This window comes from Belonocnema kinseyi, chromosome 6 (genome assembly GCF_010883055.1).
Source record: "Belonocnema kinseyi isolate 2016_QV_RU_SX_M_011 chromosome 6, B_treatae_v1, whole genome shotgun sequence".
NCBI classification, from domain to species: domain Eukaryota; kingdom Metazoa; phylum Arthropoda; class Insecta; order Hymenoptera; family Cynipidae; genus Belonocnema; species Belonocnema kinseyi.
In genome coordinates, this window is record NC_046662.1 from 93,273,110 (window position 1) to 93,285,769 (window position 12,660).

The 12,660-nt window shown below is 32.1% G+C and overlaps 1 protein-coding gene across 1 annotated transcript in view; it reads left to right on the plus strand.

Moving 5' to 3' along the window:
• LOC117175065 (5-hydroxytryptamine receptor-like) overlaps positions 1–12,660 on the plus strand; it is a 207,883-nt gene that overhangs the window by 169,167 nt on the left and 26,056 nt on the right. The window contains exon 5 of the mRNA XM_033364608.1: positions 1,750–1,905. Coding sequence (XP_033220499.1) covers positions 1,750–1,905 — 156 coding nt within the window. The remainder of the gene's footprint in view (positions 1–1,749; positions 1,906–12,660) is intronic.

Sequence of the window (12,660 nt, forward strand, 5' to 3'; positions counted from 1 at the left end):
ATTAAAAAGACTTTTAGCTTTTAACTTACATTTTGCATAAATGTATGAAATAATTTGTTATATCTTTAAAGATTGATCCCATCCTTTTTTATTTTTTCATAGATAACACATTCTTGACATGAGTAACAATAATGTAATTGATCACTCAAAGTACAATACTTACTTTGTAAAATATGAAAATTTAAGTTATATCTGAAGCAAATGCTAAATATTCACAGAAAATGACTTAATTTTAAGTTTACAGAGACTTTTTAAAATACGATTTTTCAGTATCCTACTTAGAATCTTTTTTAAAATATAGCCACGTATTCGATTTGTAAGAAGCACTCTGTGAAAGATACATGAAGTTGAGGCATTACTTGAAGAAACTCAAATTGGCTTTTTTTCCGCTTTTTCGATTTCTGTTTAACAGACGAAGGCACTCTTTCATAAATAATTCAGTTTCATTCGTTTCACCGTGGATTTCATATTTGGCGATCGTGAAATGTGAAATTAACATTTAAATTGCAATTCAAAAAGAGTCAAAAGTTGATACTCTATCGAGTGGTGGGTTAGAAAATCTTAAAGGTCCATTCCTTGAATTACTAACGTACGGATCGAAAAATTGTGAAGTAACACTAGGATCATTTGTGGTAAGTCACAATTGCGGCAATTGAGATTGGCGGCATTTCACTTTGCAGCAAGTCACATTTGTGGTAAGTCACGTTTGGGGTAAGTGTCATTGCGATAAAGTACATTTAGGGCAAGTTATATTTGTGAAAAATTACAATGCGGCATCGCTCATTCGAAAAATTGTAATTTCCAAGGAAAATTGGCAAAAGTACGGTGAGTCACATTTGCGGCAAGTCATATTGCGACCTCTCAGATTCGGAAAAATGCAGTATAAAAGAATGATCAAAAAATAGCTTTTTGTGCACTTTAAATTGCCCCGAATGAGAGATTCTGTGAATTTGCTTAGCCACAACTTTTGCCTTTTTTCAATTGTTTGTGGTCTTCATATTTCGAGTTCGGATTATGCCAAACTCTGACAATTGACATTGCAGCAAGTAACATTTTGGTAAATCACATTGGGTAAATTGGCATTCGTGGTAAGTCACTGTGTCATCTCTCATTCGGAAAAAGTATTAGTTCACACAAAAATGAGCAAAAAGTAGTGGGGTAACATGAATGATTTTCTTGTTGATTAGATCTTTGTCCTTATACACGTCTTCCCAACGATTTTGGAAACAAGTAAGGGTGTGTACAATATTCTTTTTGTGACTAATCCCGCTGTGACTTTTATCAATTTTTTCTGGACTTTAAATTTTTCCGAATGAAAGATTTCACAATATGACTGGCCGCTAATGTGTTTAGCCGTAAGTCTGACTTTCCGGAGTTTGCTATAGTTCAAACCCTAAATTTTTCGAATTATGAGCTGCCGTAATGTGACTTGTCGAAATTTTACCAATTTTTAGTGGACTTAAAATTTGTATGGATGAGAGATGCCGCAATGTGGCTTGCTACAAATGTAACTTGACTTGCTAGGAGTTGACATCACTCAACCTCAAGCTAAAAAAGTTATTTTAACTTTTCGATTACGTTTTTGCCCTTCTAAGTAGTTTTCGTAAGAATAGGAAGATTTAAAACATTTGTATTTTGACCGAAATTGTTTTCTTTTTAGGTGCAATTAAGATTTAATTCGATTGATGAAACATTAATTAATTGTTTGATTGGTTGGCAAGTATACGAGAAGAATCTTTTTGCTTCTAGGCAAGAAATCCGAGAAGGATTGGCATCCTGGTCGTAGCTGTATGGGTGGTATCTTTAGCAATTTCATTGGCACCTCAACTTGGTTGGAAGGATCCTGGTTATTTGGATCGCATTGCAAAAGGAAAGTGCCTAGTATCTCAAGATCTAGCCTATCAGGTAATTGTATGTTTTATGTATAGAAATATGTATGTAAAGAAAATAAGAAAAATAGTCGAAGGTTTCAACTATTGTTATTGACTATTTTCCTCAATACCTTTCTCAAGACTAAGAAACTCGGAGTTTTTTTGTAGAAAATAAAGTCTTGTAATTTGAGGTTTCCTTTATTCACCGGGATTCTGTCCTTTTCTTGAGTCCAAGGTGACTACTAGAGATTTTTACGAAGGATCGCTCAAGGTCTGCAGCTTTGATCTTCCAATACCCTATTGCTATTCACAGGATCCTTGAGAAGTTTATGACAACTGGTTTCTCTAAAAGGCCCTTTCTGCGCTTAAGCCGCTTACGACTTTTTATTCATTTATAATTAACCGAATTATACGTGAATAAATTATTGCTTTATTACAAAGTATCTCGTCATCCCGAAATTCGGGATAAGTAATTAAGTATTTTTTACAAGGCTTGATAGTTTTCCCGAATTTTCAGGACGACTAATCTATTCCCTTTTGCAACTTCTCCATTTTTTTCTGTTTGAGTAAGGCGGATGCTTTTTTTTAACTTTTTAGATTTTGCGATCTTGTTCATTAAATAAACTTACTTATTTAATTATTCAATTTAAACATTAGTTTAAATAAAATCTAATATCAACGTTGATTGATATATCCAATAGAGAAAGGATTTTCTGGAAGTTAGAATTTAAATAAAGAAAAAGGTGATCAAGGCTAATTGGAAAAGTACAAGTAATCTTTAATTAAATTTTTAAAAACCTGGTTCGTCTTAAAATAACATAATCAATATTCATGAAAATACGAGAATATCTAGCATTATCATTATCTAAAGCTATTCCAGTTTAATCAGGTTCCCTACAAGACTTTCACAGATGCATTTTATACTTTTAAGATTTAATTAAAAAGGAACCATTTAATATTTAAATGATTACGAAATTTATCCTTCAAGAAAGTTCAACAGCTGCCAAATTTTTAATTTTTACATGTTTTTTAATATAGAAAAATTCTTTTATTAGTAAAATGTATTTTGTAGATCAGACCCATAAAAAAGTTGTGTACGCATTATCTTGAGAGATTTATGAATTTATACATACAGAATCTCCTATGAGAAGAAGTGTTTGCATTTATTTTAGGGGTTATTTTAAGCTATCTCGAAGATATCAAAACAGTCCTCAAAATAAATTCAGGAGTTTTTTTGGCAGAAGATGTTTTTCCTGTTTATTCTAAAATGATTTCCAGTCCCATTAGTTAAATCAAAAAGTCTCTCGTTATTTTTATTTTTCATTAATTTTTAAGGAACATTAAAACATCCCTTGATGTAAGTAAGAACACTTGTTCTGGTGGGCAACATTACCTGCTCTTATTTTGAAGCGATTTCTCACCTTGAAAGCTAAATAAAAAAATCTTTCGCGGTTTCCGTTTTCGGAAAATATGCTTAAATCTTCTAGAGGTTTTTAAACAACCCTTGAAACAAATTCATACACTTTTCTCGATAAAGGACGCTCCTTGCCCTTGTTTTAAAGTGATTTGCCACCTCAATAGTTGAATCTAAGAATCTCCCGTTTTTGTCTGTTTTTTCCCTGAAATGTCGCATACAAAAAATCCGGAAATTCCGCGCTTATTTCCTGCTGCTGGCATTTTTGCGAATGTCTTTTTACTGTAATTCTTTTTATTGAAGTTTACTATTGAATTTATTTCATTTAAGCTGGAATATTTATTTCCAACATTTTGTTCATTAAATTAAACATGTGTTTATTTTCTCGAGAACAATTGAAAATTTCAAAAAATAATCTTCACATAAGTAGTTTTAGCCAAAACACACATTTTATGCTTCATCTTTGTTTTGTGCGTGCGAAACTTTTTCTGGGAGGCGGGAAAGGAATCTTTCGTCTATGCAGATAAATAATTTTGTTCAAGCATTGACCCCGATCTAAAGTATCGTAGAGAGATGTATGAAATTTTCATCTTTATTTACCATTTTCATTTACCATGAAAATCAAATTTTTTCCAAGTTTCACTACGATTTTCATAGTACTATGAATCGGCATTTTTCAAGGATGTCAAGGCAATGAATTACTATTGATACATTAGGTTCGGAAGTGTTAAAGGCCGAAAAAAAAAATTTTCTGTATAACCAAATGATTAAAAATGAATATTTTGCCTTGATTTTATTAATTTTATAGTCAGTTGCAACAAACAAAATGGAATAAAAAAAGAAGCAAAAGTGCTGGCAGTAGGAATGGAGCGCGGACTGTCCAGTTACAAACTCTGACTGCAATCGCCTGATCTAACAGGAAGTTCAAGAACTCTCGCATCGCGGTCCATGCATTGTATTGGAATTTTTCAAGAGCCCTTTTTCTCTAGAACGGCTGAGATGCGTATTTTATTACTTAAGCATATTCCAATTGTGGTAACGACCTATTGCTGGGAGGGGTATGAATTCAAACAAGACTCCGAAGAGTATAGGTTCTCCTTTTCTAATATTTTTGTTTTAACAATTAGAAAAGATTATCCATGATTTTTTTTAAAGTTAAAAGTTAAGAGTTAAAATAAATGATTCTACAAATCACTATTTTAGAAATTTTGCCCATATCGTTGATTCGTTTCTATCAACAGTTGTGGCCAGATCAAGCATAAATATCGTTAGTAGCTATATTTTCTTCCGCGTACCCTTCTCTAGATATAATGTTTCTCTGATGGCTTCAGCTGTTAATAAAATAAAAAATGAATAAATAAACGTCGCTCGCGTTTCGCCAAGAAGCCTTTAGCGTTCAGTGGATTAGCTTTAAAAATAGCTCGATAATCATGTGCATCGAATGTTAGTTTAGACTAATCAAATTACCGCCACGTCATTCACCGTAGACTATCAGGTTCCTCTCTTATCAGTGTTCTCCTCGGCTCATCTCTTCTGTATCTCATCCCCTTTTATCATCTCTCTCCACTCTCCTAATCGGAAGTAAATCCAAATGGGATCTTTCTGTTATTTAGCAAATGATCTAAAATTATCTTCTTCGAATACACCTAGTGTGATCCTCCCTTTTCGTTAATTGGAAATGCAGTAATGACTCGTCGATGTACTACTACGTGCTTCAATGAAAAGTTCGTATATTTATTAACTTAACTGTTTGAGTAGTTCTGCATAGCAGATTAACTCTCTTCAAAGGTTTTAGCTTTAGTTACTAGCTTATAATCAAACTAAATTGTATTTAGTTTCGAAATTACAAGGCAACTGCAAATTAACTGGAAAGTTTGTAACAAATTCAGATACATCTTTGAAAGAACGATTATTATGAATCAAAATTGAATATGCCTTTAATGTTATCAGAAACCTGTGTCGCGTATTAATTACTATTAACTATTTATAAAAATGTATTATTAATAATAAAACTACAAAAACATTTTTTCTTTAAAGTACATTTAATATATAAAATCAAGTGGCCTAAAACGTATGATGCTCATGCAAATTTACTATTTTTGACCAATCAGCACAAAAATTTGCACACAAATTCTTTGGTTTCCCTAGCAGATAGTAAAAGTATATGGGGCAATGCGGGGGTGGTAGGTACCTTTAGTAATTCTGAGAACTGCTAGCTCACGCAATTTCTGTGGGGGCAGGGGGAGAGACGGTTGCGACAGTCGTTTAGGAAGATCCACAGTCAAGTGTATTACGCAATAGCATGTCTTTTAATTGGAAACAATTCAGGCACCCTGAATGTTTACGTTTAGAGCCTGCCAAATTCAGTCCAAGGCTATTTGAAGACAACCCCCTAGACTGGATTGAAAGGAATGGGAGACTGATTGTATGATATACTTTAGCCGATTTATCGAATACTCGAAAATATATTTTAATATTTATTTTAGAAAATTCTACAGGATACTTTATAAAACAGTTCCTGATATATTTTATTTCGAATATTTCTTTTTCGAATTACTCTGAAAACTTTGATTTCAAAATTCATATAGTTGTACTGGGCAGACTTTTTGCATCGCAGATATTTTTGGTAGGATTTCATGTTTTTTAAATTGTGTTTAATATGATATGTGCTGCTAATTATTTTATTTTCGCAAATGATTAATTTAATGAATAAAAATTAAATTAATGTTTGAGTAATTTTTGGTAAAAGTTATTTAAAGAAGTTAAATAGATTTATTCTTTGATTTAACTTAATACTACCATTATTCAATTTTAATTTGGATTGCATTTTTTAATTGAAATTAAAAATTGAAAAGGTGTCGGGGTTCGCCAATCTTATTCGATACTTATTCAATGCAATTTATTTTTCATGCTACATAAGTAAAATTCTAAAAACTATTCAAGATATCAAAAGTTCTTGAAATATATGTCAAAAATATATTCCTGTAGACTCCTTGAAATTTTTTGTTAATCGAGTTAGATCAAACTATAGAACTACCATTTAAACTAAAAAAAACAACATAAGTTACATTTATATGAAAAATGAGTTTTTGGCATCATTAGATTCATAAGAGAAAGCTGCATCTATGTTAATAAAAACTATTGATTATTAATATTTATTGCAATAAACGATTGTTTATAAATGAGGAAAGTTATCAGAATGTACGTATGTTTTAGAGTCATCACCAACCTTGAGTTCTTAATGTAAACACAGAATGCATCTTTTCTGGCTGTACAAATCCATGCATTTATTTTAGCTCCTTAATTTTAAGAGCAAATATTTTTGGAATACATATGGGTCAGTATATGTCAAGAATATCAGGATAGGCAAGTGTTTGTTCGATTTTAGTTACACTTTGAGAAATGATAGTGTTATATAAGAGACATTTGGTGTCCAAAGGATTTTTGAAAATTTTCAAAATTATGAGAGTTACGCCATCGTGAATTTTGGCGTCACATTTTTTTTAAATATCTACATTTCTGAAAGCCTTAAACGAATTTTAATGAACATTGTAGGCGGTATAGATAAAATTACATATATGCTTTAAATAGAAGATATTTCTACATTAAAATAAACAATTTTTTGTTACAAAATCTTATAATTATAATTCATAGCTTTTGACAATATAAAAAACATGACAGCCATGGCTTTTGGCAAGACAGTACTAGTTCTTTTCGTACAAGGAAAATTAGTAAATTAATGAAAAAAATGATCGCAATGTGTATTTCTTAACAAAAATGGTTTAGGAACATTAATGCTTATATTTATTATGAACACTCAGAGAAAAAGTCGTCTTGAAACAAAATTATCATCCTATTGCCTGTTTTGTTTTGAGTCACGTGAATATCCTTTTTAACCAAACAGAATTATTTGGCTGCAACAAAATCATGAAAAAAAGGTCGAAATGTGTATTGGTTTACAAAAATTGTTTATATAATTGTTAAAATTCGGAGTTTTTCACTAATTGTAATCGCATGTTGGTATCTGTAGTATTTAATACAAAAGCTATGGATTTTAAGTGGCTAATCATTGCAAATAACTAAAAATAAAATTTCGTTTTAATCAGTTTCTTTATAACATTAAAAAAAATTTTTTTGTCAATTTAACCGAATGCGAATACTTTTAAGTTAGTTATTATGTCGATTTATGTCAGGTTTTCATGAATTTGAAATTCGTTAAATAAATGATACGTGTTAGGCGGTTTTCTCAAAAAATGTGCTCCTTCCCCACTATGCGACACTGGAAGAGCAGCGCGGTGGCAGCGCAGTCCAACTAAAATTACAGAATCTCGTGATCTAGAAGAGAAATTATCAATTTTTTTTAAATTGAAGGTGAAATTATAAGGAATCGAAATGTCTGAACAAGAAAGAAACCATTCTTTCCCTTCTTGACGAAAAACTGAATTCAAAATTTTTTGGACATTTTTTTGTTCAATGTTAAAAAAAAATCTTTTGAATTTTTAATTAAAAGCGTATATGCACTTTTATCTATAACACCTACATTTTTTATTAAAATTTGCTTAAGGGTTTCAGATATATAGATATTTAAAAAAATTTGTTGCCGAAATTTAACACAGCGTAACTCCCGTAATTTTAAAAATGTTCAAAAATCCTTTAGACCCCAAATTTTCCTTATACAAGACTATAATTTCGCAAAGTTCACCTAAAATCAAACAACCATATGCAGTTCTTTATATTCCTGATATATACTGGCCCATATACTTAAATTGAAATTGTTTATTAACATAAAATTTGAAGAGAAAGTTAAAAATTGAACAAATTACCCTTGCTTAATGAACTTATATGCTTTTTTAATACACATCGAAAATCATCCTTTTTTTATTATTTGCCTTTTGTTTTGGCGTTTGAATGGGAATGTTGCGAAAAAAGATTTGCGTGGGTCTTACACGCTTTAAAAATTTTACTACTTGTGTTATATATGAATTTCCATTTTTCACACTAAATACGTAAAAAATTTGAAACTATTCAAGATGTAAGAAATTAATCTTTTTCAGTACTTCTTGTTGTTTTAATCGCACCATTTCTAAGGCTATAACATAAAATTACGTAAAAACTTATTTTTTAAATAGTATCACTATTTTTAATAGTATAAATAGTATTTTCAATAGTATATTACATGATACCTTTGGCATATCCCAGAGATATCGAGATTTCTGCTCCGGAGGATATCGTGGCAGGATGTGCTGACGATATTCTAACTCAATATTCACAAAATATCCCAATTCTATAGTAAAATGTCCCACGAATGTTCCAATAATATAATAAGATATTCTGATATATTACTTGTGGATTTTAATTCAAGGAATAAAAACAGAGAAATAAGAACACCAATTTTATTGCTTTTAAGGAATTTTCAATGTATGTTTTACATGTTATATTTATATTATTACGTGTATAATAATTATATTACATATATGCATTAGTACTTCGTAGATTCGGAATCTTTTTAAACGAATTTTCAAGTAAATGAAATATAACAAATATAAAAAAAGTATGTAGATTTATTTCTTGCGCCTGTTTTTATCACTAATATGCTCTTTTACGAATTTCGAGTATTTATAAAGTTTAAAAATTTTAATAACTATAAAAAATAGTGCATAATCACATTCATTTTTCGCACCTAAAATAATAAACATGAATATTTTTCAGATTAGAAGATGCACTGATGGAAATAGTATCATTGATTTAACCATACGATCGTTGGCTAGAAAATTATGAGTACGTCCATAATACGGGGTGTCTAAAAAGTCCCGGGACGGTTGGATATTTCCTCACGTAAAATATTTTCCAAAAAAGTGAAGGTCATTTCTTCATGGCTTTTTGAAGGTTAACTTTGTTTGTTTTTTTAAAATGGAAACCCCCTTTTTTACATCTGCAATCGATAGAGTGGAAAATTCTACGTTCAGGTACATACCCAAGTCATAGGTCAATTGTAACGTTCAAGGTCTGTTAAAGGTTATTTGAAATTAACAAAGTTTTCCAAGAGGTCGGTGCAATTCCTGAAGTAAATTTCAACGAGAAATTCATTGGTGAGCTCTGTATTGATCTTGGTGATGACCTTCAAGGTTTTTTCAAGGTTTTTTCCAAGCAGTTTACGTTGACCTTAAGCATTACCCAGGAACAACGACGTGGACGCAGTAAATTCTGTTCGCTTTAGGGTGCTTGATTAGCGTGAGTCCCCTTGCCTCTCAAGCTTCAGTGAAGATGTTCGAACTGAAAACCTTGAGCTTCTTGAAAAAAAGCTATGCGATTGTAAAAATGAGTGACAGCATTACGAATCATCTCCCTATCAATCAAAGTAACCTGTTGCAGAATCCGATTCTGCAATTCGTCTAAGCTTTGCGGATGCGTTGAGTATACTTTGCTCTTCAAATAACTCCCCAAAAAGTAGTCGAGAGGCGTCAGATCAGGAGATCTAGCAGGCCACTCGATTTCACCCCTTCTTCTAATCCGCCTTTGAGGGAACTGAGTATCCAAATATTCTCGAACCTCCCTACCGTAATGAGCCGCTGCTCCGACCTGCTGCAACAAAATATTTTGAAAATTATCGCCTGTAATCTCCCTTATTCTTGGTACAATTTGGTTTCTAAGAAGCTCTTCATATGCACGGGCATTGAGATTACCATCGATGAAGAAAGGGCCTATCAATGTATTATTCAAGATACCGGCTCAAACATTAATCTTTTGTGGATATTGTGTGTGACTCTTCAACATCCAATCAAGATTTGTGTCGGACCAATATCTACAATTTTGCCTGTTAACTTCACCTTTTTAAGTGAAAGTAGATTTATCTGAAAATACTGTATTGAACAAGAAAAGAGGATCTCTATCAATTCTGTCCATCATAATTTCACAAAATTCAACCCGACTATCAGGATCGTCTTCATTGAGTTCTTGTACCACTTCTCTGAAGGTCCTTGATAGATCCATGATTCATAAAGCGCCTTACAGTTCTTTCAACTGTTGATTTTGAGACAGGATTTAACCCTTCACAATTACGAAAAGTGCGATTAAAAAGCAAACGAACTTGACCATAAGATCGAACTGGATCTCCCCAACCACGCATCATTAATACAGAGACCCTCTCTCGTTCCGAAAGTTTAGCTTGCGCCATAGTAATCTTTTAGCGAAAGACAGTAAGTATGTACTCGTTGTACGTAAATTTAGTTTTGATTCGTAATATTCGTAGGGAAAAACGGTATAGAACTTATAGTATCGCCTTAGTTATTGACTTAGGTATCGAAAAACGGTATAGGACTGTATAACTCTCGTTGAAATTTACTTTAGGAATTACACTGACCTCTTGGAAAACTTTGTTAATTTCAAATAACCTCTAACTGACCTTGAACGTTACAATTGACCTATGACTTGAACGTAGAATTTTCCGCTCTATCGATTGCAGATGTAAAAAAGGGGATTTCCATTTTAAAAAATAAATTTGACCTTTAAAACGCCATGAAGGTCAACTTCAAGGTCAAAATGAAGGTCACCTGAGGAAATATTCAACAATCCCGGGACTTTTTAGACACCTTATATAACAGGTGTACTTCAGTCATAAAGAGTACGAAATGCACTTACTGAAATATTGTAAATACAACTTATTTATATTTGTGGTCCAAACTGTAATATACGTATTGCTATTATATGAAATGTGTAATCCTATTAAAAATGTGTCTAAGCGAGCGATCTCTAAAATTTTGTCGTTTAGCAATACACTCTGTATGGCTAATTTACCCGACTCGCTTTGTTTTCTTTACCACAAGCGTATCTTGCTCGGGCCTGCGCGTCCGTCTTCATAAGCAATAAGAATTGGATGGTAAAAAAAAAACATCATGTATGCCTGTATCTATGACAGCAATAAAACATAATGAATCTAGTCATAAATATTATTGTACCGCCATTTAATTTCTATCACTGATAAGCAGATATATTTATTATGTCTCTAAAGCATTTCGCCCTCTCGCTTTCATTGCCAGTATCACTATCTCCAAGTGCGTCTTTTTGCGGACTATAGGGAGCGTTGTCCTGAGCACTATGGTGAGTGTCTTCTCGTAAACTGTCGCAACCGTTTTTATGATTTCGGTTGAAATCCTTTGGGACAGATTCTTGATTATTTTCAACATTTTTGTTAATCTGGTCTTGATCAGAATTGTTCACATCCTCGTTATCGTCAATTTCGAGGTCTTCCTCATAAGCTGAGTTCAGCTTTTCTTTACTGTTATAAAGTTCATTTTCAGCCAGAGTGAAAATTCCAAATCTCTGATTCCATTATACTTGTCGAATATAATGTTCGTTCTCTCTCTCCATATATATATTCTAAAGTATAACTTTTGTCTCATTATTGAATAGAGTTGTAAATTTGTAGAAATTACATACGATGAAACTCTTCTAAAGCCCCGATTTTGGGGCTGACAGTGGGTGGAAACTAACTCATTAGAGCCTGCTCCTCTTTTATTTGTTCGAGCCCGACAGCTCGCCTGAGATACAGTCGCAGATCCCGCGCACCCCGCGCAGCTCTTTTTAACCTACATGCAACATGGCGCCAATCGTCGGAAAGGCTATAGAAGGGAGGGCTATCGACGATTTTGACTGAACTTTTTAAACTGAAGTTGTCAAGCAAATTTTATATTTCTACATTTACAAACTTTTTCAATCCAAAAATTTCTATAAAACAAAGTGCTTCAAAATAAATTAAGTTTGAGTGCATTTCCACTTACGAAAAATATAAATGCAATATTCATTTACTGAATAATAAAGAATATAATCAGTACATAATCAAGAACTTACTAATTCGACCTTATAATCAGAATTTATTACATTATTTTCAAGTAGGGACTGTTCCCGGAGAGTTTTTATGAAAAAAGAGCTTCAAAATCAGCAGCAAGGTAGTTTTAATTCAGCCAAGGACCTCAGTACATATTTTTGGAAAGTATAATTTAAAATTCAAAATGAAAAACAGGTTTATTCCTATTCCGAAACAATAAATGATTATTCGAATGAAACATTTAAAAAATAATTCGACTCGAATCAGAAGCCACATCTGCACGTGATTCACGAGTCGAATTTTTCAGTACAGACTAAAATAAACACAGATAGATAAATAAATGAATACTCTCTAAATTTGAAGTAGTGAGAATTTCACTAATTAAATTAGTGATTAAATAATTCACTGCTGAAATAGTGGTTTGTTGGCTTTTCATTCTGGAATTAGTGGTCTTCTACTGTAAAAATAGTGATAATTTCACTATTTCCAATTAGTGTATTTTATTTCACTATTATTTATTGGTTTGATTCACTATTCAATTAGTGAAGTCG